General features: G+C 43.6%; 1 protein-coding gene across 8 annotated transcripts in view; it reads left to right on the forward strand.

Moving 5' to 3' along the window:
• The window catches only part of LOC110490127 (Krueppel-like factor 8), a 119,568-nt gene extending 93,701 nt beyond the window's left edge, over window positions 1–25,867 (forward strand). For 2 of the 8 annotated variants that reach the window (XM_036944427.2, XM_036944431.2), the window contains exons 3-7: window positions 773–1,087; window positions 2,237–2,474; window positions 9,430–9,541; window positions 18,972–19,114; window positions 21,402–25,867. In XM_036944427.2, coding sequence (XP_036800322.1) covers window positions 773–1,087; window positions 2,237–2,474; window positions 9,430–9,541; window positions 18,972–19,114; window positions 21,402–21,583 — 990 coding nt within the window. In that variant the 3' untranslated portion in view covers window positions 21,584–25,867. The remainder of the gene's footprint in view (window positions 1–772; window positions 1,088–2,236; window positions 2,475–9,429; window positions 9,542–18,971; window positions 19,115–21,401) is intronic. The other 6 variants (XM_036944428.2, XM_090200198.1, XM_036944430.2 and 3 more) reach the window with 3 other exon arrangements.
• The last annotated feature ends 1,275 nt before the right edge of the window (window positions 25,868–27,142 follow it).

Genomic DNA, 27,142 nt, shown 5'->3' on the forward strand with positions numbered 1-27,142 from the left:
GTTTGTCTTGAAATGACTTCAGTAATGATGAACTCATACCCATCATTCATCTCACATGCACTGAGGCTCAGTGTCTGTGTACAGTCACTAACAAACCCCTGCCTTTTCTTGTGCGTGTGTGCATGGTGGCGGTTGTGTCAGCGTGGGCGAGTGTAGGTATGTGCATGCCTGCCCCCCTGGGCTGGGCGTATGCCTGAGCACTGGGTCATGCTCTGCTCCAGGCTGGATAGGGATGTTGTGTTCTGCTCTATGCTTAGTGCTCTCTGCTCTGTATGCTGTAGCTGGGTGCACTCTGTGCCTCAGTGCAGGGCTTGGCCGGGGCTAGGCAGGGCAGGGCAGCTCTCTCCTGGCAGCGTGCCATCTTTAGGCCTGCTGCTCTGCTCTCCACCTCCCAGCCCCACCTCTCCCTCTCAGCTCCCAGGGCCCCACACAGCAGCCATTGTTCCCCTACCCAGCTTTGCTCTGCTCTGCTCTGTTTGTGCAGCCAGAGAGTACAGCTGAGCTGAGCCAAGGGAGAGCAGTGTGTGTGTGTATGTGTGTGTGTGTGTATGTATGTGGAGGAAAATCATGTGCTGATCATCTCTCTTCTTTCCTTCTTTCTCTTCCTTTTTCTCACTATTCATCTCACTTCTTTCTCCTTGACTCTGTCAATCATTCTTCTTAATATCTCTCTACCCTCTCTTTCTTTCCTCTCTTTCTCTCCAACCCTCCCTCACGCCCATCCCCTCCCTCTCCTCCTCTCTCTCATATCCTCTTCCCTCTCTCTCTCTAGCAGGCTGAAGTGGGTGAGGAGTTTCCCCAGCCTACAGACCTGAAGATCAAGACAGAGAAGACCCAACCTGAGTCTCCCCCTCCCCTCTGCACAGCCACAGACATGACCATAGACACAACCACAACAGACACACAAGACGACTCCTCCCGCCCCTCAGAGGACCAGACGGAACCTGTCGACCTGTCACTTGGCAAGCCACGCCCCTCCCTGCCCGTTTCTACACCGTCCACCACAGCCAACCCCGCCCCCAGCTCCGTGGCGCCGCCCACGCTGTCGGCAAACCACATCCCTACGGTAACCATTCTAGACACCATGGTAACCACGCCAGTTATTAAGCCAGTCGGCTCGTTAGCTAGCTCCTCTTTTGGAATGATGGGTAGTCGTGTCTGTTGGCTGAAAAGTGAAATCACTCACACAAATTAGGGCCTGCCAAAAATGTGTCTTATGTAGTAACTTAGTTTACAATGTTTTTTATTTTGACAGGCTCTGTCTTTCAGTTTAACAATTGTTTTTTATTTTTCTATTTAACCTTTTTATTTAACTCGGCAAGTCAGTTAAAGAACAAATTCGAATTTACAACGACGGCCTACCTCATACTGACATGCTCTTTATTTTCTTCTCAGCTTAGCTGTTGACTCAATGTCTGTCTAAAATGGCACCCTATTTCCCTTTCTGGTCAAAAGTAGTGCACTTTGTCAGGGTTTCCCAAACTTTTTCACTCAGGCATTGGACCCCACCCCGGACGTGCCATGTCTGTTTCTATGGGGACAAGCACTGTTCATGACACAAACTGTTCACACCCCTCTTGTTGGTGGAGAGAACATTTTGCTGGTTTCAAGCTTAATTCCCACAATTCTACACATTATTCTACACAATTATTACCGTTTAATGTGGCATGAACACAACCAGTTATGATATTTTAATCTGATTGTCAAACACTCCAAAATAATTCCAACATCCAAACTGCATGTATACTCGTGCCATCTGATTCATGGAAATAGACATCTGTTATAAAACACCATAGTGTGCTGAATGACATTCAGTGATTTCTATTGATTAGGCCTACATGAATTGATGCGTCTTGTTGACAAATCGCCCTTTTTAGTAGCCTGAAGTTGGAATACCTAAAATGGGTATACAATTTAGAGACCCCACCAAAGTTTGACTTTTGTTGGATTTAGGGGGGCTGAGCCCCCTGGCTCCCCTGTAATTCGCAACATGGAGTGACTCAAACCCTACAACAAAAAGTTGCCGGCATGGGCAAGTTGATCTGGACATTTCTGACAAGTTCTACCTCTCCGAGGTCTGTAATGACTGACACGACAAGAGGAACTGATGATGTACTACCCAGTTTGGGAAACACTGCACTATATAGGGAATCTGGTGCCATTTCAGACAGTACTGCTCCCCCCCCCTGTATACCCACCTTAACACCCTGCTCTCCTCCATCCCTCCCTCCTCCAGATGCTCTCTCCCGGGTCCATCCTAGCATCCACCCAGGGGGCAGGCGGTCAGCAGATCCTGCATGTCATCCACACCATCCCGTCGGTCAACATGCCCAGTAAGATGGGCCAGCTGCAGACCATCCCCGTGGTGGTCCAGTCTCTGCCCTTGGTCTACACCACCATGCCCACGGACGGGGTGGCCACCGCTGCCATCACAGTGCCCCTCATCGGGAGCGACGGGCGCTCTGAGGGATCCGGTGAGTCCGAGGGAAAGGGAGGGAAGGATATGTTCCGTTTTGTTGAGATGAAGCTATTCCCTAGAGCATAGAAATGGTGAGGCTGAAACAATTACAACATGAACGTCGTAAGTGCAACCTTGTGAAATAAGTGTTGAAATGAAAGCTTCAAAGTTGGAGAAATTATAATTGAGTTCTCTCTGGTCACGTCCGTCCTCTTCTTCTCCCTATACACACTCTCTTCTCTCCGATTTCTCTCACTTAAAGTTCATCTATTATGTTGACAAACGATTGTTTGACTAACGAGTTGACTAACGATTGAAATACATGTCGTCAATGATTGAAGGCAGGCGAGATCAGGTGGGACCATTCTAGCCAATGAGAGGGCAGATACACAACAGGCCCAACTAAGACATTTTTCTTAAAGTTGCCAAAATGCCACATGCATCCACTTACAGCGCATTCAGAAAGTATTCAGACCCCTTTACTTTTTCCCCATTTTGTTACGTTACACCCTTATTCTAAAATAAAAATGTTTTTTAATGTTTTAAAGGTCTCATCAATCTACGCACAATACCCCACAAAGCGAAAACAGTTTGTTTTAAAAAAACATTGCAACTATATTAAACATAAAAAACAGATACCTTGTTTGCACATGTATTCAGACCCTTCGTTATGAGACTCGATATTGAGCTCAGGTGCATCCTGTTTTCATTGATCATCCTTGTGATGTTTCTACAACTTGATCGGAGTCCACCTGTGCTAAAAAATGTTGATTGGACATGATTTGGAAAGGCACACGCATGTCTATATAAGGTCCCGCAGTTGACAGTGCATGTCAGAGCAAAAACCAAGCCTTGAGGTCGAAGGAATTGTCCGTAGAGCTCCGAGACAGGATTGTGTTGAGGCACAGCTCTGGGGAAGGATACCAAAAAATGTCTGCAGCATTGAAGGTCCCCAAGAACACAGTGGCCTCCACCAAGACTCTTCTTAGAGCTGGCCGCCTGGCCAAACTGAGCAAGATGGGCCTTGGTCAGGGATGTGACCAAGAGTTTCTCTGTGGAGCTGGGAGAACCTTCCAGAAGGACATCCATCTCTGCAGCACTCCACCAATCAGGCTTTTATATTAGAGTGGCCAGATGGAAGCCACTCCTCAGTGAATGGCACATGACAGCCCGCTTGGAGTTTGCCAAAGGACACATAAAGAACTCTCAGACCATGCAAAACAAGATTCTCTAGTCTGATGAAACCAAGATTGAACTCTTTAGCCTGAATGCCAAGCGTCACGTCTGGAGGAAACCTGGCACCATCCCTACAGTAAAGTATGGAGGTGGCAGCATCATGCTGTGGGGATGTTTTTCAGCGGCAGGGACTGGGAGACTAGTCAGGATCGAGGGAAAGATGAACGGAGCAAAGTACAGAGATATCCTTGATGAAAACCTGCTCCAGAGTGCTCAGGACCTCAGATTGGGGTGAAGGTTCACTTTCCAACAGGACAACGACCCTAAGAACACAGCTAAGACAACACAGGAGTGACTCTGAATATCCTTGAGTGGCCCAGCCAGAAACTGGATTTGAACCCGATCGAACATCTCTGGATAGACCTGAAAATAGCTGTGCAGCGACGCTCCCCATCCAATCTGACAGAGCTTGAGGATCTACAGAGTGGAATGGGAGAAACTCCCCAAGTACTGGTGTGCCAAGCTTGTAGCGTCATACCCAAGAAGACTTGAGGCTGTAATCACTGCCAAAGGTCATTCAACAAAGTAGAGTAAAGGGTCTGAATACTTATGGAAGTATCATATTTCAGTTTTTTATTTTTAATACATTTGCAAAATGTTCTAAACCTAAACCCCCAAATGTTGTTTTGTCATTATGGGGTATTGTGTGTAGATTGATGGGGGGGGACAATTGAATCCATTTTAGAATAAGGCTGTAAAGTCATTTATTTTGGGAAAAGTCAAGGGGTCTGAATACTTTCTGAATGCACTGTATGTCAGTACATTTGTAACAGCCTAAACCTTACGGAACTTCTATTCGATCAAATAAGCCTCGCGTAATTCGACACTCTCTCATAGACCTCTATACAAAAAATGGCTTATCGCACACCAGCAGATTTTGGGCGGAGTAAATCCTCTCACTAACACACAGTTTCTCTCCCCTGCTCTTTATCTTCGTCACTTTATCTCATCATCTCGGTCTCTTGACCTCTTGAACAGTATCCTCCTCGCAAGCAAATACGTCTCTCGAGTCTCGTCCATGCTAACTCTCTTTAAACCATACTGGCTTATCTTCACACACACACACACACACACAGACACACGCATGAGCTCTTTCTCTCGCTCTATCACAGACACACACACAGTAGTTGTATGTCATTGTCATGGACTTTCTCCTTCTCTCTTTCCCTCTCTTTCAGTCACTGTTTCTCTTTCACCCCCGCCACGCTCTCTCCCACTGGCACGGCCCCGTATTGTCTTTCTAAGGATCCCTCTTCACACGTGCGCACACACACGTTAATGATGCACTGCATATACAGACTGACATGTTAATTCATAAGCAGAGCTCTCCGGATAGTACAGTATGTCTCTTCCTGAGGAGTCAATCTGTGTCCCAAAGATTACATTATTCCCTATTTGGGGCGTTCTACGGAAGTGGTGCAAATCTGTATTCTACTTTTCCCAAGCTTTCAGCACACATGTCTTAATACATACAAGAGTGTGCATAGCTGTCGTCAAGGCAAAGGATGGCTACTTTGAAGAATCTCAAATATAAAATATATTTTGATTTGTTTAACACTTTTTTTTGGTTACTACATGATTCCATATGTGTTATTTCATAGTTTTGATGTCTTCACTATTGTTTACAATGTAGAAAATAGTCCAAATGAAGAAAAACCCTGGAATGAGTAGGTGTCCATACTTTTGACTGATACTGCATGTCAGGTAGACACTTCTCACACACTTTGTTTGTATTGCATATTTGAAATCTTTACCCGAATTTCTTACCACCTCACGAAATGTGTCCCTATCGAAAGAAAAGTTGCAGTGAAGGGAGAACCATGCCTAGTATTCTATATAGTATAGTATCTATTACAGGTTTATTTTACAACATGTATTTTCAAAACCTTTACATTTCCTTTAGAGAAATAAAACCTCTATTGTTCTCTGTGAAATGTTCAACGTTGATTGTATGAATCTGAAACTTGTAACATAATTTGCGCGGCTGGTCAAGGGTCCGGAACTAATAATTCTACTAATTTGTGCACTGCAAATTGACAACAACTAAGCCCCAAAATAAATTGTATTTGAAAATGATATCTTGATTACATTGATACACGATCACATATGTCAATTTGTATTATTTGTGGAAATAGTTGGGAACAGATTTCCTAAAATAAACCCATTTTTTTGCTGAATTCCTGGTGATTTTAGTCTTTTTAATTTTTTTTTACCAAAAACTAAACCCCCCCCCCCCCCCAAAAAAACAAAAAAAACAAAAACGTTACTAAAAACTTTAGCGTGCCAAAATAAATCTGACTTACCTACTAGTTAAATAAATGTTACATTTAGTTGCTGACCCCTGCAGTAAAATCTAGTAAAAACCAGTAGAGCAGGATACAATAGAGCACAGTACAGAAGTGCAAGGTTTCCCAAACCCGGTCCTGGTGACCCCCCTGGTTGCACATGTAGTTTTCATTACTCAGCGGATTCAAATAACCAACTCATCATCAGGCTTTGATTATTTCAATCAGCTGTGTAGTGCTAGGGCAAACACCAAAATATGTACCCAGGAGGGGCCCCAGGACCCAGTTTGGGAAATCCTGCAGTACAGTACAGTAAAGCACAGTAATAATGGCACAGATACAAAGATGAAAATAAGAGATGTACATCTGTCCAAATGAAAGATTATATCAGTGGAGGCTGCTGAGGGGTTGAATGGTTCGTAATATTGGCCGGAACGGAGCTATTGGAATGACATCGAACACCTGGAAACCATGTGTTTGAATTATTTGATAACATTCCACTGATTCCGCTCTAGTCAATACCACGAACCCGTCCTCCACAAATAAGGTGCCGCCTACCTCCTACTGTGTACATCACAGCAAACTTATATAGGTAACTACCTAAATAAAGGAAACATTTTGTTTAAATGAGGGATGCAAAGTATATTCAAAGCAGGTGCTTCCACACAGGTGTGGTTCCTGAGTTAATTAGGCAAATTAACATCAATTTGTGCATAGGATCATGTATAAAAATGCACAGTTGCCCATTGGTGACGATGGCTATTCTTCGAAAGAGGGGTCTCAAAGAGGCATAGGGGGTTTAAAGTGTGTGTGTGTGTGTGTGTGTGTGTGTGTGACCAGAACTTAATCCAATTGAACACTTATAAGAGATTTTGGAGTGGTGCCTTAGACAGCGTTTTCCATCACCAAAACACCAAATTATAGAATTTCTTGTGGAAGAATGGTGTCGCATCTAGGGCTGTTGCGGTGACCGTGGCGTTCACGAGTCATGAAGGCAGTCAAATTCCACATGAGCATTTAGTTAAGGTAATTAATTAGGTTTCTCCAAGCTCTGATGCTGCTGATGGTCCTTAATAGTCTACCAAACTTGTTAACTGCCTGGTACTCAAACACTCTATTGCCCCTCTAATCACTCTGACATCAATGGAAATGTAATGGAAAATCTAATCAAACACTCCATGAAAGTCCATGAATTCATGTTGCGCAACATTTCTATAGGCTATGCAATTGCGAGGGAAAACACAGTGATGGCCTCTATTTAAAAGAGGAGGATCCCATCAGCTTTCTATAGGCTGGGACTACTAAATGTATTTCTCAACTTTCCTAATATTAAGCACACTGCTTCACTTTACGACGGAGTATGAAAATAAACCACAGGAAAAGCATCCTTGATTCGCTATTTAAGTGCATAGATGACATGTATTTTTTCCGCTGCCCATATTTATTATATATAAAGACAAGATTCAATCAAGAACAGTCTGATGGGTGACGATATTAGCCTATCACTTGTGAATGATACATTATCACTTGTGAATGATGCCCAGAATAGGAAACAATGCCTTTTTTTTGCAACTTAGTGTCACACCACATGTAGTCTAGTCCATAGTCCTATATGTTTTAATAAGGTTTGTATCACACCTCATGTAGTCTAGTCCATAGTCCTATATGTTTTAATACGGTCTGTATCACACCACATGTAGTCTAGTCCATAGTCCTATATGTTTTAATAAGGTTTGTATCACACCTTATGTAGTCTAGTCCATAGTCCTATATGTTTTAATAAGGTTTGTATCACACCTCATGTAGTCTAGTCCATAGTCCTATATGTTTTAATACGGTCTGTATCACACCACATGTAGTCTAGTCCATAGTCCTATATGTTTTAATAAGGTTTGTATCACACCTCATGTAGTCTAGTCCATAGTCCTATATGTTTTAATAAGGTTTGTATCACACCTCATGTAGTCTAGTCCATAGTCCTATATGTTTTAATAAGGTTTGTATCACACCTCATGTAGTCTAGTCCATAGTCCTATATGTTTTAATAAGGTTTTTATCACACCTCATGTAGTCTAGTCCATAGTCCTATATGTTTTAATAAGGTTTGTATCACACCTCATGTAGCCTAGCCCATAGGCCTATATGTTGTAATAAGGTTTGTATCACAACTAAAGTGGCCAAATAACCTCTTTAAAATCAATCTGCTTTACTGAAGGTGTGTAGAGCCAAACTAGCATATATAAAGGAGCGTGTGAGTTTCGAGTTTGGGGAAGATAATTTTCACCATAAAAATGCACATTTCTAGTAAAAGCATACCATGCAAAAATGCATTTGTGGTCACTTTTGATTAGAGGTTGACTGATTTATGATTTTTCAACACCAATACCCATTATTAGAGAACCAAAAAAAGCCTGTACTGATTAGTCTGACGTTTTTATATATTTATTTGTAATAATGACAAGTACAACAATACTGAACGAACACTTTTATTTTAACTTAATATAATGCATAAATAAAATCTATTTAGTCTCAAATAAATAATGAAACATGTTCAATTTGGTTTAAATAATGCAAAAACACAGTGTTGGAGAAGAAAGTAAAAGTGCAATATGTGCCATGTAAAAAAGCTAACGTTTAAGTTCCTTGCTCAGAACATGAGAACATATGAAAGCTGGTGGTTCCTTTTAACATGAGTCTTCAATATTCCCAGGTAAGAAGTTTTAGGTTGTAGTTATTATCGCAATTATAGGACTATTTCCCTCTATACCATTTGTATTTCATTAACCTTTGACTGTTGGATGTTCTTATAGGCAGTTTAGTATTGCCCGGGAGAGAGGGTGGGGCACGGGAGAGAGGGTGGGGCACGGGAGAGAGGGGTGGAGTACGGAGAAGAGTGTGGAGTACGGAGGGAGGGACTTTTAGAAGGGGGAAGAGTTCTAGAAGAGAGGAGGTGGGTCGTTTTGCCTTTGAATAAGGTGGGTTTCAGGGGTATTAGGGTTAACAGGTGGTGGGTTATCCCAACGTACAAAGGACAGTTATTTACCCCCATCCCAACCCCATCATCACAAACAACCCTCACCCTCACTCATCCTCAGGCAAGATAACCTTTAAACAGTGCACTCACCACATTCTGACCCACTAAAGGAGAAGGGAGAGGGGGGTTCACAAATACAATCAGCAGCCTCCGCAGCACAGCCAACCATACCTAAGTATAATGAGGAATTCTCTCACACCCAAATAGAAATTAAAATGAGCTCAGCTGGGATGTCTTGACTTACCTTTTGTGTTGCCAAGTACTGTGTTTTAATGCTGGATTTAAGTTGCTAACCCCTGTTGTTTGTCTTTCTCTATTTATACCCATCTTTCTTCCTCTCTCTCTTTCTTCCCTCGCTCTTCATCTTCATCTCTCTCCCTCCCCCCCTTTCTCTGTCTACCCTTTCCTCCCTACAGTGCGTATCAAGCCTGGCTCGGCGTCCCCAGTGGAGTACCAGAGTGACAGTGATGTGGAGAGTGGGACAGAGTCGGGTTCAGCTTCCTTCAGTACACCGGGACTGGACACAGGGTGAGTGTCAGATAATGGAAGGTGGTGGTATAGGCCTGGACACAGGGTTGGTGGTACTGTAGGCTTCCTTCTTTTGACACAGGGTGAGTGTTAAGGCTTCCGCATGCTTCCCAGCCAAAAGAGTTCGGAAACAGTTTGTGCATCTATTATGACAACATTTTGTGACGTTTTGGACTTCGGCAAGGGTCTTTTCAGCTGTTCGGGCACACCGTTTTTTTTCTCGGTAGCCGAAGTCTACGCCCCCTTGTCGGCGATTGGTCAACAGTATGGATTCTTCAATGAAGTGCCTGTTGTCATTCAACAAGAGACTTGTACTCATGCACATTTTTCCACTTGAGAAATACTGCACCAAACATCTTAGTCAGATGCAAAATTGCGCAACTAAGTATCTCCTCTGCAAAAATGTATGACAGATTTCTCGAGTTATCATAGATAAATCTGGCTCCTGGCTACGGCGTCTCAAAATGGACAAACGTTTTTTTTCAAGCGAAGGTCTTTTAAGGGAACGAGCTCGGCAAGCGCCAGCCGAACGAACTGAAGCAGGCTGACGCCTTCAGAGGATGGAGGCTGGGTGATACATTGTTTGTTTTTTTCATCAATGTACGAGAACAATACTTATTTCAGAAGATATCTTGCATGATTTGTGGGTAGTTGAGTAGTCCTGTCATACACTGCCTTCATAAAGTATTCAAACCCCTTGACTTATTCCACATTTTGTTGTTACAGCCTGAATTCAAATTGGATTCAATATATTTTTTCTCTCACCCATCTACACACAATACCCCATAGTGACAAAGTGAAAACATCTTTGTAGAAATGTTTGCATATGTATTGAAATACAGGGCCTCCCGAGTGGCGCAGCATCGCAGTGCTCGAGGCGTCACTACAGACACGGGTTTGATCCCAGGCATGTGCCTTTTTCTCGGGGGGGGGGGCTTCCGTCTGGCCACTCTCCCATAAAACCCAATTTGGTGAAGTGCTACAGAGACTGTTGTCCCGTCTCAGCCAAGGAACTCTGTAGTTCTGTCAGAGTGGTCGTTGGGTTCTTGGTCACCACCTCTTGCCCAGTTGCTCAGTTTGGTTGGACGGCCAGCTCTAGACAGTCTGGGTAGTTCCATCCTTTTTCCATTTCCCACTGTGCTCTTGGAAAATTGCAACACCCCCTAGATTTTTTATTTTATTTTCCCTTTATTTAACCAGGTAGGCTAGTTGAGAACAAGTTCTCATTTACAACTGCGACCTGGCCAAGATAAAGCATAGCAGTGTGAACAGACAACAACACAGAGTTACACATGGAGTAAACAATAAACAAGTCAATAACACAGTAGAAAAAAAAGAGTCTATATACATTGTGTGCAAAAGGCATGAGGAGGCAGGCGAATAATTACAATTTAGCAGATTCACATTGGAGTGATAAATGATCAGATGAACATGTGCAAGTAGAGATACTGGTGTGCAAAAGAGCAGAAAAGTAAATAAATAAAAACAGTATGGGGATGAGGTAGGTAAATTGGGTGGGCTATTTACAGATGGACTATGTACAGCTGCAGCGATCGTTTAGCTGCTCAGATAGCAGATGTTTAAAGTTGGTGAGGGAAATAAAAGTCTCCAACTTCAGCGATTTTTGCAATTCATTCCAGTCACAGGTAGCAGAGAACTGGAAGGAAAGGCGGCCAAATGAGGTGTTGGCTTTAGGGATGATCAGTGAGATACACCTGCTGGAGCGCATGCCACGGGTGGGTGTTGCCATCGTGACCAGTGAACTGAGATCAGGCAGAGCTTTACCTAGCATGGACTTGTAGATGACCTGGAGCCAGTGGGTCTGGCGACGAATATGTAGCGAGGGCCAGCCGACTAGAGCATACAGGTCGCAGTGGTGTTTGGTATAAGGTGCTTTAGTAACAAAACGGATCTAGTTTGCTGAGTAGAGTATTGGAAGCTATTTTGTAGATGACATCGCCGAAGTCGAGGATCGGTAGGATAGTCAGTTTTACTAGGGTAAGTTTGGCGGCGTGAGTGAAGGAGGCTTTGTTGCGAAATAGAAAGCCGACTCTAGATTTGATTTTGGATTAGAGATGTTTGATATGAGTCTGGAAGGAGAGTTTACAGTCTAGCCAGACACCTAGGTACTTATAGATGTCGACATATTCTAGGTCGTAACCATCCAGGGTGGTGATGCTAGTCGGGCGTGCGGGTGCAGGCAGCGAACGGTTGAAAAGCATGCATTTGGTTTTACTAGCGTTTAAGAGCAGTTGGAGGCCACGGAAAGAGTGTTGTATGGCATTGAAGCTCGTTTGGAGGTTAGATAGCACTGTGTCCAAGGACAGGCCGGAAGTATATAGAATGGTGTCATCTACGTAGAGGTGGATCAGGGAATCGTCCGCAGCAAGAGCAACATCATTGATATATACAGAGAAAAGAATCGGCCGAGAATTGAACCCTGTGGCACCCCCATAGAGACTGCCAGAGGACCGGACAACATGCCCTCCGATTTGACACACTGAACTCTGTCTGCAAAGTAGTTGGTGAACCAGGTAAGGCAGTCATTAGAAAAACCGAGGCTGCCGATAAGAATATGGTGATTGACAGAGTCGAAAGCCTTGGCCAGGTCGATGAAGACGGCTGCACAGTACTGTCTTTTATCGATGGCGGTTATGATATCGTTTAGTACCTTGAGCGTGGCTGAGGTGCATCCGTGACCGGCTCGGAAACCAGATTGCACAGCGGAGAAGGTACGGTGGGATTTGAGATGGTCAGTGATCTGTTTGTTGACTTGGCTTTCGAAGACCTTAGATAGGCAGGGCAGGATGGATATAGGTCTGTAACAGTTTGGGTCCAGGGTGTCTCCCCCTTTGAAGAGGGGGATGACCGCGGCAGCTTTCCAATCCTTGGGGATCTCAGACGATACAAAAGAGAGGTTGAACAGGCTGGTAATAGGGGTTGCGACAATGGCGGCGGATAGTTTCAGAAATAGAGGGTCCAGACTGATTTGTATGGGTCCAGGTTTTGCAGCTCTTTCAGAACATCTGCTATCTGGATTTGGGTAAAGGAGAAGCTGGGAAGGCTTGGGCGAGTAGCTGCGGGGGGGGCCGAGCTGTTGGCCGAGGTTGGAGTTGCCAGGAGGAAGGCATGGCCAGCTGTTGAGAAATGCTTGTTGAAGTTTTCGATTAACATGGATTTATCAGTGGTGACCGTGTTACCTAGCCTCAGTGCAGTGGGCAGCTGGGAGGAGGTGCTCTTGTTCTCCATGGACTTTACTGTGTCCCAGAACTTTTTGGAGTTAGAGCTACAGGATGCAAATTTCTGCTTGAAAAAGCTGACCTTTGCTTTCCTGACTGACTGCGTGTATTGGTTCCTGACTTCCCTGAACAGTTGCATATCGCGGGGACTATTCGATGCTATTGCAGTCCGCCACAGGATGTTTTTGTGCTGTAGTGAACCAAGGGCTATATCTGTTCTTAGTTCTGCATTTTTTGAACGGAGCATGCTTATCTAAGATGGTGAGGAAGTTACTTTTAAAGAATGACCAGGCATCCTCAACTGACGGGATGAGGTCAATAACCTTCCAGGATACCCGGGCCAGGTCGATTAGAAAGGCCTGCTCGCAGAAGTGTTTTAGGGAGCGTTTGACAGTGATGAGGATCACTCATCTCAAGGATGATCAAAGGAAATTGGATGCACCTGAGCTCAATTTGGAATGTGTGAATACTTATGTAAATGAGACATTTTTGTGTTTAATTTTCAATGAATGTTTTTTTTAAAAGCTGTAAAAGCATGTCTTCACTACTTGGTATTGGCAGGTCCTCCCATAAGGAAAACAATATATTTAATCCATTTGAATTCAGGATGTAACACAACAAAATGTGGAATAAGTCAAGGGGTATGAATACTTTCTTAAGGCACTGTAGGAGTAGAGTGATACAGGGAGAGTGTTTTGCAGGACTGGTGTTGAGTGTATTAGAGAAAAGTGATATAGGTTGAATTTGCCCCTTCACTGGGGGTTTGGCTGTGGTGAGCTGGGCCCGTCCCTCCTCTCCTCTCTCTGGCATTAATCACATTACTGCAGCACTGCTCTTCTCTGGACCCTTACATAACCCCTGAACACTGGAGGAGAGGCAGTGTGTATGTGGCACACAATGTGTAGTGAGGCAGCAACCGAGAGAGACAGAATGTATTCATGTGTATCTCTATTTGGTAGGAGGATGCAGCAACCTCAACACCCCAAGGCGTAGCTTTGTGTGTGTGTGTGTCAGAGCTTGCTGCACTCTATCTAACTGAAATGCAGGGTGTGTGCTTGGAGAGTTCACTTAGCTGACGTGTGTGTGTGTGTGTGTGTGTGTGTGTGTGTGTGTGTGTGTGTGTGTGTCAGAGCTTGCTGCACTCGATCTAACTGAAATGCAGGGTGTGTGCTTGGAGAGTTCACTTAGCTGACGTGTGTTTGTGTGTTTGTGTGTGTTGCTGGGCAGGGTTGTCACAGAACTGGGTGTAAACAAGGTTACGTAATGCAGTTTGCCGTCACACCTCCTTATAAACGGTTTGGAGAGAGAGAAAGAGAAGGAGCGGGGTGAGTGTGTTAGAGGCGGGATGGGGTGAAGAAGGAATACTATTCTATTCTTTAGTGTGTTTGAGCCAAAGACAGAGAGAGAGAGAGAGAGAGAGAGAGAGAGAGAGAGAGAGAGGAAAAGGAATGAACTAGTTGGCAGGCAGGCTGGAGAAAGGGAAGGCCGGCCGCGAGGAACCCGGAGGATGGGAGGGAAAGCGAGAGGAAGGAAAGGAGGGAAGAGAGAGGAGAGATCAGCATTGAACTGGAAGCTGTCCAGCTGTATGGGTTTTCAACACTTACTCTCTAGCCCTCTCTGCTGCCTGTGGCCTGTAACTTCACCCAGGGATCATAGATCACTATTAACTGTGATAAACCTAAACAATAAACTTAGTCATCAGTGATTACCAGGAGTGAGGCTCTGTTAGAATCATTTAAATTAACATGGTGTATTTGACTATTATGTATGTATACTGAACAAAAATATAAATGCAACAATTTCAAAGATTTTACTGAGTTACAGTTCATTAAAATCCACACATTAGGCCATATCTATGGATTTCACATGACTGGGAATACAGATATGCATCTGTTGGTCACAGATACCTTAAATATAATGTAGGAGCGTGGATCAGAGAACCAAATCTAATTTTATTTGTCACATACACATGGTTAGCAGATGTTAATGCGAGTGTAGCGAAATGCTTGTGCTTCTTGTTCCGACAATGCAGTAATAACCAACGAGTAATCTAACCTAACAATTTCACAACAACTACCTTATACACACAAGTGTAAAGGGATGAAGAATATGTACATAAAGATGTATGAATGAGTGATGGTACAGAACGGCATAGGCAAGATGCAGTAGATGGTATTGAGTACAGCATATACATATGAGATGAGTAATGTAGGGTATGTAAACATTATATTAAGTGGCATTGTTTAAAGTGGCTAGTGATACATTTTTTACATCAATTTCCATTATTAAAGTGAGCTTGAGTTGTGTCAGTATGTTGGCAGCAGCCACTCAATGTTAGTGGTGGCTGTTAACAGTCTGATGGCCTTGAGATAGAAGGTGTTTTCAGTCTCTCGGTCCCTGCTTTGATGCACTTGTACTGACCTCGTCTTCTGGATGATAACGGGATGAACAGGTAGTGGCTCTGGTGGTTGTTGTCCTTGATGATCTTTATGGCCTTCCTGTGACATCGGTTGGTGTAGGTGTCCTGGAGGGCAGGTAGTTTGCCCCCGTGATGCGTTGTGCAGACCTCACTACCCTCTGGAGAGCTTTACAGTTGTGGACAGAGCAGTTGCCATACCAGGCAGTGATACAGCCCGGCAGGATGCTCTCAATTGTGCATCTGTAAAAGTTTGTGAGTGCTTTTGGTGATTTCTTCAGGCTCCTGAGGTTGAAGAGGTGCTGCTGCGCCTTCTTCACCACGCTGTCTGTGTGGGTGGACCAATTCAGTTTGTCCGTGATGTGTACGCCGAGGAACTTAACTTTCTACCCTCTCCACTACTGTCCCGTCGATGTGGATAGGGGGGGTGTTCCCTCTGCTGTTTCCTGAAGTCCACGATCACCTCCTTTGTTTTGTTGACGTTGAGTGTGAGGTTATTTTCCTGACACCACACTCCGAGGGCCCTCACCTCCTCCCTGTAGGCCGTCTTGCCGTTGTTGGTAATCATGCCTAACACTGTAGTATTGTCTGCAAACTTAATGATTGAGTTGGAGGCGTGCATGGCCACCCAGTCATGGGTGAACAGGGAGTACAGGAGAGGGCTGAGAACGCACCCTTGTGGGGCCCCAGTGTTGAGGATCAGCGGGGTGGAGATGTTGTTACCTACCCTCACCACCTGGGGGCGGCCCATCAGGAAGTCCAGTACCCAGTTGCACAGGGCGGGGTCGAGACCCAGGGTCTCGAGCTTGATGACGAGTTTGGAGGGTACTATGGTGTTAAATGCTGAGCTGTAGTCGATGAACAGCATTCTCACATAGGTATTCCTCTTGTCCAGATGGGTTAGGGCAGTGTGCAGTGTGATGGCGATTGCGTCATCTGTGGACCTATTGGGGCGGTAAGCAAATTGGAGTGGGTCTAGGGTGTCAGGTAGGGTGGAGGTGATATGGTCCTTGACTAGTCTCTCAAAGCACTTCATGATGCACTTCATGATGACGGAAGTGAGTGCTACAGTTACCTTAGCTTTCTTGGGAACAGGAACAATGGTGGCCCTCTTGAAGCATGTGGGAACAGCAGACTGGGATAAGGATTGATTGAATATGTCCGTAAACACACCAGCCAGCTGGTCTGCGCATGCTCTGAGGACGCGGTTGGCGATGCCGTCTGGGCCTGCAGCCTTGCGAGGGTTAACACGTTTAAATGTCTTACTCACGTCGGCTGCAGTAAAGGAGAGTCCACAGGTTTTGGTAGCGGGCCGTGTCAGTGGCACTGTATTGTCCTCAAAGTGAGCAAAGAAGTTGTTTAGTCTGTCTGGGAGCAAGACATCCTGGTCCGCGACGGGGCTGGTTTTCTTTTTGTAATCCGTGATTGACTGTAGACCCTGCCACATACCTCTTGTGTCTGAGCCGTTGAATTGCGACTCTACCTTGTCTCTATACTGATGCTTAACTTGTTTGATAGCCTTGCGGAGGGAATGGCTACACTGTTTGTATTCGGTCAGTCATTATCTGATGCTACCACCATTTGCCTCATGTGGCACAACACAGGCTGTTGATTGTGACCTGTGGAATGTTGTCCCACTCCTCTTCAATGGCTGTGCAAAGTTGCTGGATATAGGCGGGAAATGGAACACGCTGTCGTACACGTTGATCCAGAGCATCCCAAACATGCTCAATGTGTGACATGTCTGGCGAGTATGCAGGCTATGGAAGAACTGGGACATTTTCAGCTTCCAGGAATTGTGTACAGATCCTTGCAACATGGGGCCGTGCATTATCATGCTGAAATATGAGGTGATGGCGGCAGATGAATGGCACGACAATGGTCCTCAGGATCTCGTCACGGTATCTCTGTGCATTCAAATTGCCATCGATAAAATGCATTTGAGTTTGTTGTCAATAGTTTATGCCTGCACATACCGTAACCCCACCACCACGGGGCACTCTGTTCACAACATTGACATCGGAAAACCGCTTACCCACACAATGCCATACACACTGTCTGCCATCTGCCCGGTACAGTTGAAACCGGGATTCATCCATGAAGAGTAAACTTCTCCAGTGTGCCAGTGGCCATCGAAGGTGGGCATTTTACCACTGAAGTCGGTTACGATGCTGAACTGCAGTCAGATTAAGACCCTGGTGAGGACGACGAGCACGCAGATGAGCTTTCCTGAGACAGTTTCTGGCAGTTTGTGCAGAAATTCTTCAGTTGTGCAAACCCACAGTTTCATCAGCTGTCAGACCATCCCGCAGCTGAAGAAGCCGAATGTGTAAGTCTTGGGCTGCATAGTCACATGTAGTCTGTGGTTGTGAGGCCGGCTGGACGTACTGCCGAATTCTCTAAAATGATGTTAGAGGCTGCTTATGGTAGAGAAATTAACATTCAATTCTCTGGCAACAGCTCTCATGGACATTCCTGCAGTCAACATGCCAATTCAATGCTCCCTCCAAACTTGAGGCAGCTGTGGCATTGTGTTGTGTGACCAAACTGCACATTTTATAGTGGCCTGTCATGCTGTTTAATCAACGTCTTGATTAACACCTGTCAGATGGATGGATTATCTTGGCAAAGGCAACGCTTACTAACAGGGATTTAAACAAATTTGTGCACAACATTTTTGAGAAATAAGCTGTTTGTTGGAATGGAACAGTTCTGGGATCTTTTATTTCAGCTCATGAAAGATGGGACCAATACTTTACATGTTGTGTTTATATTTTTGTTCAGTGTAGTTCCCTCATGTAGCCATGTCCAAATACGTAGGGGCGAATCACAACTTCCCATTGATATTTCTGTTCAGTGTAGTTCCCTCATGTAGCCATGTCCAAATACGTAGGGGCGAATCACAACTTCCCATTGATATTTCTGTTCAGTGTAGTTCCCTCATGTAGCCATGTCCAAATACGTAGGGGCGAATCACAACTTCCCATTGATATCAATGCTTGACTAAGTAAATAAAATTGGAAGTTAGGATTCGCCACCGAATAGTGTCACCTAATGATGATGCAGCAATGACAAAATCATTTGTAAGACTTCTATTCATCAATCACACAGATCCGTACAATAGAGTGCATGAACAATAAACTCATGGATAGGTTTTAATTGTCCAGTCAGCCACACTAGGGCAGTTCCCTATAGGTGTTACATCACAGTCCTTTCCTTCTAGGTTTAGTTAGGGCTTAGACAGTATGGGTGGGGTTGGGGAGGTAAACCTTATAGAACATGTCTGCTCGTGTAACACTAACATTTAAAGACCTTTTATCTAGCCCATATTAAGTATTTCAATATGTTGTTGTTGTTATACTCATATTCTATTGGATGTCATGTACTTGTGTTTTCTATTGTTTTAGTGACTATTTGTATGTGCATTGTGGCTGTGTAAAGGCCCTTACCTGCCCAGAGACTACTGGTGCAAATGACCTCTTTTCTACCCCCAGCACATTTCCATGGAAGTTGCACTACTGTAATATTCGTGTTGGTTAATGTGCACTGTCCCGGTGAAATTCAAATTCAAATAATGATCCTAATAATATTTCAAATATGATTTGAACCCAGGTCTGAAGAGTTAATATACCGGTAGCTAGCTGCTTTCTAGTAATCCTGCTAATACAGGTGATCCTCTGACATTCTGTCATTTCACTAAATACATAACTTAGTGCATCTCACTCCAGCCTCACCCATATAATGTCTGCCCTCTCTCTCTCTTTGTCACTCTCAGGTCGGGCGTAGACATGGACATGCAGGTGGATCCTGATTCGCCGGATATGAAGAGGAGGCGTGTCCATATGTGTGACTATGATGGCTGTAACAAGGTGTACACCAAGAGCTCACACCTTAAAGCCCACCGCAGGATACACACAGGTAACACCAGTGTTGGGAAAGTAATATATTACTAACTGAAACTTTTTGGGCAAAAGTAACGTTACTTTACAATATTACTTTGTGTGGTAAGTAATGAGTTATATTCATTTGCTTTGCTTTCATGGGAAAAAAATCCCAATCCCACCGTTTATTTCATTGTGTGTTTGACTGTCAGAGGGAGCAGGGCGAGCCGTGCGTACTGATAGGCTACTTACTAAGTCAGGTTGGATCACTGCTTTCTCCTTCCATCTGTGGCGCTGCTTAATTAGCCGTATACTGTATACTGTAAGCCACAGATCTGTACACATTTCCTCTCCTTTCATTGAAAATCTTTCCCTGGAGCCGCCAGTTCTTTCTGTTAGACCTCACATACACAGCCTATAGAGATGCATAGACATCAGAGGTGCGCCCTCTATACATTTCTATGGACAGCAGCCCGTCATTATATTTCTCAAAACACCCTTTCTCCGCTCGCTCAAGAACTAAATGAGGAAACAAGTCGAGATCGGATCATGGAAACACACCCGGTGGAGGAAAGATTCTGAAAGTAACACACACGTTGTTTGACAAAGTAACTGTAATAAAATAACCCAAGTAATGCATTACTTTACTCTGTTGCTCATAAAATGTATCAGATTACGTTACTTGTTAGTTCTGTAACGCGATACCCCCAACACTGGGTAACACACACCGTGACCTGCCCACATACTCATCTATAGCCAATGACTGATCCAGGGCCCGCATTCTGGAGTCTAGTGTTGCCCATCTCCCGTCCTCAAGTACCCCCAACAGTACACATTTTTATTGCAGGCCCAGACAAGCACACCTGATTCAATTGATCATCAAGCCCTAAATTAGTTCAATGAGGTATGTTTGACCCAGGCTACACACTTTTTATGCTGTTGGGAGTTCTCGACGACTGGAGTTGGGAAACACTGCTGTAGCCAATGAATAGCCACTGCTGTAGCCAATGAATAGCCACTGCCGTAGCCAATGAATAGCCACTGCTGTAGCCAATGAATAGCCACTGCTGTAGCCAATGAATAGCCACTGCTGTAGCCAATGAATAGCCACTGCTGTAGCCAATGAATATCCACTGCTGTAGCCCACTGCTCTTAAATGCTAGTAAAACTAAGTGCATGCTCTTCAACCGATTGCTGCCCGCACCCGCCTGCCCGACTAGCATCACTACTCTGGACGGTTCTGACTTAGAATATGTGGACAACTACAAATGCCTAGGTGTCTGGTTTGACTGTAAACTCTCCTTCCAGACTCATATCAAACATCTCCAATCCAAAATTAAATCTAGAATTGGCTTCCTATTTCGCAAACAAAGCCTCCTTCACCCATGCTGCCAAACATACCCTCGTACAAAATAGCCTCCATCACTCTACTCAGCAAATTGGATGCAGTCTATCACAATGCCGTCTGTTTTGTCACCAAAGACCCATATACTACCCACCACTGCGCCCTGTATGCTCTCACTGCGATCCGTACGCTCTCACTGGCTGGCCCTCACTACATATCCGTCGCCAAACCCACTGGCTCCAGGTCATCTATAAGTCTTTGCTAGGTAAAGCCCCGCCTTATTTCAGCTCACTGGTCACCATAGCAACACCAACCCGTAGCAAGCGCTCCAGTCGGTACATCTCACTGGTCATCCCCAAAGCTAACACCCCCGTAGGCTGCCTTTCCTTCCAGTTCTCTGCTGCCAATGACTGGAACGAACTGCAAAAATCACTGAAGCTGGAGACTTATATCTTACCGATTGCTGCACCTGTACACAGCCCATCTGTAAATGGCACAACCAACTCCCTCATCCCCATATTGTTATTTACCCTCTTGCTCTTTTGCACCCCAGTATCTCTACTTCATATCATCGTCTGTACATCTATCACTACAGTGTTAATGATAAGTTGTAATTATTTCACCTCTATGGCCTATTTGTTGCCTTACCTCCCTACTCTTACTACATTTGCACACACTGTATATAGATTTTTCTATTGCGTTATTGACTGTACGTCTGTTTATTCCATGTGTAACTCTGTGTTGTTGTTTTTGTCGCACTGCTTTGCTTTATGTTGGCCAGATCACAGTTGTGAATGAGAACTTGTTCTCAACTGGCCTACCTGGTTAATAAAGGTGGAAAAAGTTATTTAAAAAAATAGGCAGTAGATCTATACTATAACTTCTTATCTGAAGATGCCTCGTTTTTTTTCAATTACATGCACTGAATGTACTTCCTATTAAACCAATCAACCAACTAACTCTGTCTTCTTCCCTGTAGGAGAGAAGCCATACCACTGTACATGGGAGGGCTGTACCTGGAGGTTCGCCCGGTCAGACGAGCTGACACGACACTTCCGTAAACACACGGGCATCAAGCCCTTCCGCTGCACCGACTGTGACCGCTCCTTCTCCCGGTCCGACCACCTAGCCCTGCACCGGAGACGCCACGTCATGATGTGAACCATGACCTCTGGCCCCTGATCTTTAAACCCTTCCCCCTACTACCATCCCCACCCCCCCCCCCCCCCCACCCCCCCGGGTACTCAACTGAAACTCAGAAGGGAGGGGCTAAACCCTGAATGGTCACTTCCTGTTCCTGTCTCTTTTCTCTCCTCGTCCTCTAATTTGAACTGTGGGTCATCATGGAGATCAGGAAATGAAAGAGGTGGAGAACACAGATTGCAAAGTAAATGATGAGAGCAGTTCATTGTTGTTATTTGGTTGCCCAGCACCTGAAGGGGGAGTCCACCACTCTTCACAGCCACTCTCACCCCAATGCTTACCTTCTCATCTCTCCCTCACACCCCACTCAGTGTGACCATGGCATGACACCATCCTCCTCTATGGCTTCCTATCCTATCCTGGACTGAGAGAGAGACAGAGAACGGACTTTGAAATGATGCAGGGATGCCTAAACCATACACTCAGCTCTGAGGAAGAAGATGAGGGAGGAAGAGAACGGAGAGGAGGTGAAGGGGGCGGGGAAGGATATGTGGCTTTTGTCTTGTTTGTTGATTTCAGAGGGGAAGATACTGTAGATACCTTTACTGTATTTTCCTTCTCAACTTCTGTGATCCTGCATTGTGTGTGTGTGTGTGTGTGTGTGTGTGCGTGCGTGCGTGCGTTAGTGAAGCGTGTGCTATTTAAAGACAGTTGAAGATGCATAAAGTCCTTTCCTCCATATTCTTCCCGAGCAGAGTTCGCAGACCCCTCGGAGTGTGTGGGGTAGAACTGTTCTATTCTATCTAATTCAACCCCCCCTCCACTCCCCCTTCCCCTAAAACAGGGAGCTACAAGACTGTGAATTTTTATTAAGATTCTGTTTTCCTCCATTTCAATCAGAAATGAAATCATGTTCACTTGCCCCACATTTTTAACTTGTTTGTTCAGTAACAGTATTTGTTGTTTTAAAAAAGGCCTTTTTTCCTTCTTCTCCTTCCCTCCTTCTCTTTGCCAGTGAATGGCTCTTAACAGAATAACATCCCTTTTTTTTGTATATTTCAAATCCTTAGATTGTGTTTGAGGCTGTGAAAGTATAAGAAAAAAAAGTTTGAGATTACAAATGGAACTCTCGCAGGGATCTAGGGGAGCTTGTGTGTGTGTTTTTTGCGTGTCTATGGATGTGTGTGTGTGTGTGTGTGTGTGTGTGGAACAAATAATCAGAACTGATGATTTTAGAAGTGTGTGTTTGGGGCAGCAGAGTGTTACCTCTTGCTCGTCGGCGCCTTAATGAATCAAAGTCAATCTGAGAAACTCTGGTTTTAGAAACGCGCGTTTATTTTGGTCTTCAGGGTTACCCAGGAAACGGGGTCTTATCGCCCTGACGACAGGTCACGAGGCACTCTCTTTTTTGTTACAAGCATTTCTACCCAGACTCAGATCAGGGCTTGTATTTACAGAGTCACAGAGTAAGATTTTTGATCTAGGATCAGATCTGCCCTTTCCATACGATCTTATTCATTATGATCTAAAAAGGCAAAACTGATCCTAGATCAGGAATTTACTGATCTTCATGTCTTAAGCTGGCTGTTTTTAGCTCCTGCTCTCTGGGTTCACTTGATTATGCAACTTCCACAGACCTCACTCCTTACGCTGTACTGGGGTCAGTGGATAAGTATGTGTTGCTAGTGGAACATACAAAGAGCTCACTCCAAAGTGCTGTTATGGAGTAAGTAGCAACATACATCTTGCTACTGGGACATACACAGATCTTGCTCCTAAGGGCTGTACTGAAGCCAGTGGCTAAGTACGTGTTGCCACTGGAACGCACAGCTCCTGTGGTACTAGTGCTGAGTGATTAACTGAAATGTCGGTTATTTTAAGTTTTTCAAACAACTAATTGACCAACATCAGTTCAATTATTTAAATTCCATTGTTCCGTTTTTTTTTCAGTGAGCTCATTGCACAGTTTCTGTACAAATAAATCAGATATAGACTGAAATGTTTGATGTGGGAGGGAGTTGTAGTTTCAACAGGGCCAATATTCCAAATAGTTTAGCTCATAAAACGCGGTGAATAACTACAATGACCATAATCCATTGCGCATCTACTTGTCTGGTCTATGTTTTCTTTTACGCCAGCTACGGAAGAGACAGAAGAATGCGTGATCGTGAGAGGATGCAGAGAGCAGCTGTTGGTTCGCAAGGTATCTGTACCTGCAAATACATGATCAAAGTGATTGATAGTTGGTATTCAGCAGTCATAAAATATGCGTTATTTACTTTGAAGCACTACTAAAATAGTGATTTTGTCAGACAGCAGGCAGCAGCTCAATAGAGATGAGATGAGTTGGAATGAAATACAAATACAAAACTACAACTCCCTCCTACATCAAACAGTTCTGGCTGTAAAGTCATCAAATAAAACAAATGTAATATACACAACAGCTGAAATATTTGATTAAAGTAAAGTGATGTGAATAAATGTTGGTTAATATAAGTGATGCACAGTAATGGGCAGTCACTACCTCCATGGGACTTTTGTTATTTGTTTTGTCCTGTGTTATTACAGCATTCAACCCGCATAATGCATAGTGCATTTAATGTTTTTTTTTTTTTTAAATCATCAAAACCGCGATTATATTTGAATAGTTGAACCCGAAACCGAACCGACCTCAAAAAGTACTAATCGCTCAGCACTATGTGGGACATGCATACAGAGAGGGCATACTTGAGGACATGTAAAACAAATTGTTTGGCTGTCTCGTTAGCAGTCGCAGCAGCCATAATCATTTCAAACGCTAGCTAAATAAAACACGAGCGAATTGTAACATCCCTTTTCTGTTGACAATTTAAAAAACTAAATGCAGATAATGCTTGTCTGACTCTGAGCCCAGCCTTGGTGTGAGTTGAGTTGAGCGCATGCCGGAAGCAGCGAGAGATCTTATTGGTCCACACAGAGCAATGCAATGTTCCTATGAGTTTCTCTCATTCTCTGCTTCGACTCCTAACAATGATACTAAGCACATCTTTCTAGAAGAGTATATGCATTTGATTGCAACTTGTTTTGTTTTGTAAACTGTTCATATTAGATGTTAAGGACTATGAGAATAATGAAAAAGAATAAGAAGTGTACATTCTGTATATAAATCAAAAAGCAAAATAAATGTAACAGGTGGAGTTCTATTTTTAACACTGACTAGACAATGTGAAAATATCATTTGTATTTTCTTTTCTCCTCTGTTGGATGGATTTACAAATGAAATGTGTATAAAAAGTTAAATTCCTTCTTTACAAAAAAAATCCCCCAAAATCGGTCCCTTTTGTGTTGTGCTCACTGTTGTTGCATGGAGAGTAGCATTTGTTTTTGTGAAGTCGGTGAGCATGTCGGTGTGAACATGGTGCCCTAACCTAACAGTTATGATGACCTGCAACAAGCACTGAAAAATCTGAAGAACCGTCTCGACCATATCCTTATCCCAAAAGTCACCCTATTCCCTACGTAGTGCATTACCTTAGGGTTCTGGTCAAAAGTAGTGCACTATATAGAGAGAAGGATGCAATTGTGGACACACCCCAATGCTGAAAAACTGATAATGTGTCATATCTGTTGTCGTCGGTCAAACCCACCTCAATGCATAGACATGGCAATGCCAGTGATATACAATACAAGACACCAACTCATCCATATGAAATAACATCAGAATAATTTTTTATGTACTCCATATACCACAAAGAAAACCATCCAGTAATACATCAATACACCACGATAGTGATGCCCTTGACCAAGAACATGCATCTATGGTTCAGACTTGGCAGCATACAACTGAAGACTTCATGACCATCTGCTCCTTACTGTATCTGAACAAGCACGTTTATCCACTATTCGCTAGTCACCCATCACTTCTACAATACGGCACCACATAATGTAAGGGTAAATTGATTGATTGTGTGTGTGTGTGTGTGTGTGTGTGTGCGCGCGTGTGTATTACTGAGCGTGTGTGAGTGTGCTTTTTCTTATCATTAATCAAAACTCTTTAAGAAATCATAATTTTAGGTATTTTTTATTGAATGCAGTAATTTATGGGCCAGTACTATATTACTCAGTGCAATGCAGTTATCGTTATAATAATACAAGTCATTAATATTATTTCTTTTGTATTTGTACAGAACAAATGTGTAAAGATCAGTGAGGAAAACGTGAGCTTTTTGATACTGTGAGATGTTGTTTCATTAAGTCAGTTTCCCCCTGTACAGTTGTGATTTACCCCACTCCTTTTATAGAATAAAATGTTTTTGGTTCAGATTGATGACGCAATGTCTTTATTGTTGACTTTTACGTGCTGCCGACACCAGCCACAGGCGTGCGTCCACATGCGCCGTCTCACACGTTGATTTTGTCCATCGACAAACACACATGAAACATTCATGGACTTGGTGTTGCTAGCTAATTTGTCCTGGAAGATAAACATTTGGTTGTTATTTAACCTGAAATTGCATTTAGTCCTTTTCTGCTGAGTCTTTGTATAATTTTTTAGTAGTGTGTGATTGCGGCCCGCAATTCGGGGCGTTCCTGCGGCTGCACAATTAAACTGGATGTAAAACAGCACATTTAAAGTATTCACTCAGTTTAAGTGTATTCATTTCAAATCGAATGTTATTGGTACACAGATTTAAACAGCACATTAATATTTCAACTGCACATTTCAAGCTTTCACTCAGTTTTTTGTTTTATTCGTATCAAATCTAATTTTGGTCGCATACACAGATTTGCAGATGTTAATGAAGGTGCAGCTGAATGCTGTTGTTACTAGCTCCAACAGTGCACTAGAATGTCTCGCAAATGCAATACATACCTTTTTTGTATCTTAACAACAAATCAAGAAATAACAATCCAAGTAGGTATATTAGTGAGACTATCAATACGCTGTGTGTATAGACAGAATACCATTGGGAAAAGATAATGGTACGTACAGTTTATTTTTTATTTAACCTTTTATTTAACTGGCTTTGCCTCTCAAGGACATTCAGAGACTCTATTGACAGTTAGGGCTGTCGCGGTGACCGTATTACCGGCACATCGGCGGTCACGAGTCATGAAGGCAGTCAAATTCCACGTGACCATTTAGTCACCGTAATTAGGCTTCTCCAAGCTCTGCTGATGGTCATTAGTAGCCTACCAAACTTGCTAACTGGTACTCAAGCACTCTATTGTCCCTTTAATCACTCTGACATCAATGGAAATGTAATGGAAAATCTAATCAAACACTTCATGAAAGCCCATGAATTCATGTTGCGCAACATTTCTATGGGCTATGCAATTGTGTTAGAAAACAAGAGTGATGGCCTCTATTTAAAAGAGGAGGATCCCATCAGCTTTCTATAGGCTGGGACTACTATATTTATTTCTCAACTTTCCTAATATAAAAAAACAAAATGAAACACGGGAACAGCGTGTTCACTATTTAAGTGCATACACTGCATTCGGAAAGTATTCAGAACACTTGACTTTTTATGTTACAGCCTTATTCCAAAATGTATTAAATCTACACACAATACTACACCATAATGGCAAAGCAAA

Source organism: Oncorhynchus mykiss, chromosome 15, assembly GCF_057628025.1.
Source record: "Oncorhynchus mykiss isolate SJ-2025 chromosome 15, ASM5762802v1, whole genome shotgun sequence".
Taxonomy (NCBI): Eukaryota; Metazoa; Chordata; class Actinopteri; order Salmoniformes; family Salmonidae; genus Oncorhynchus; species Oncorhynchus mykiss.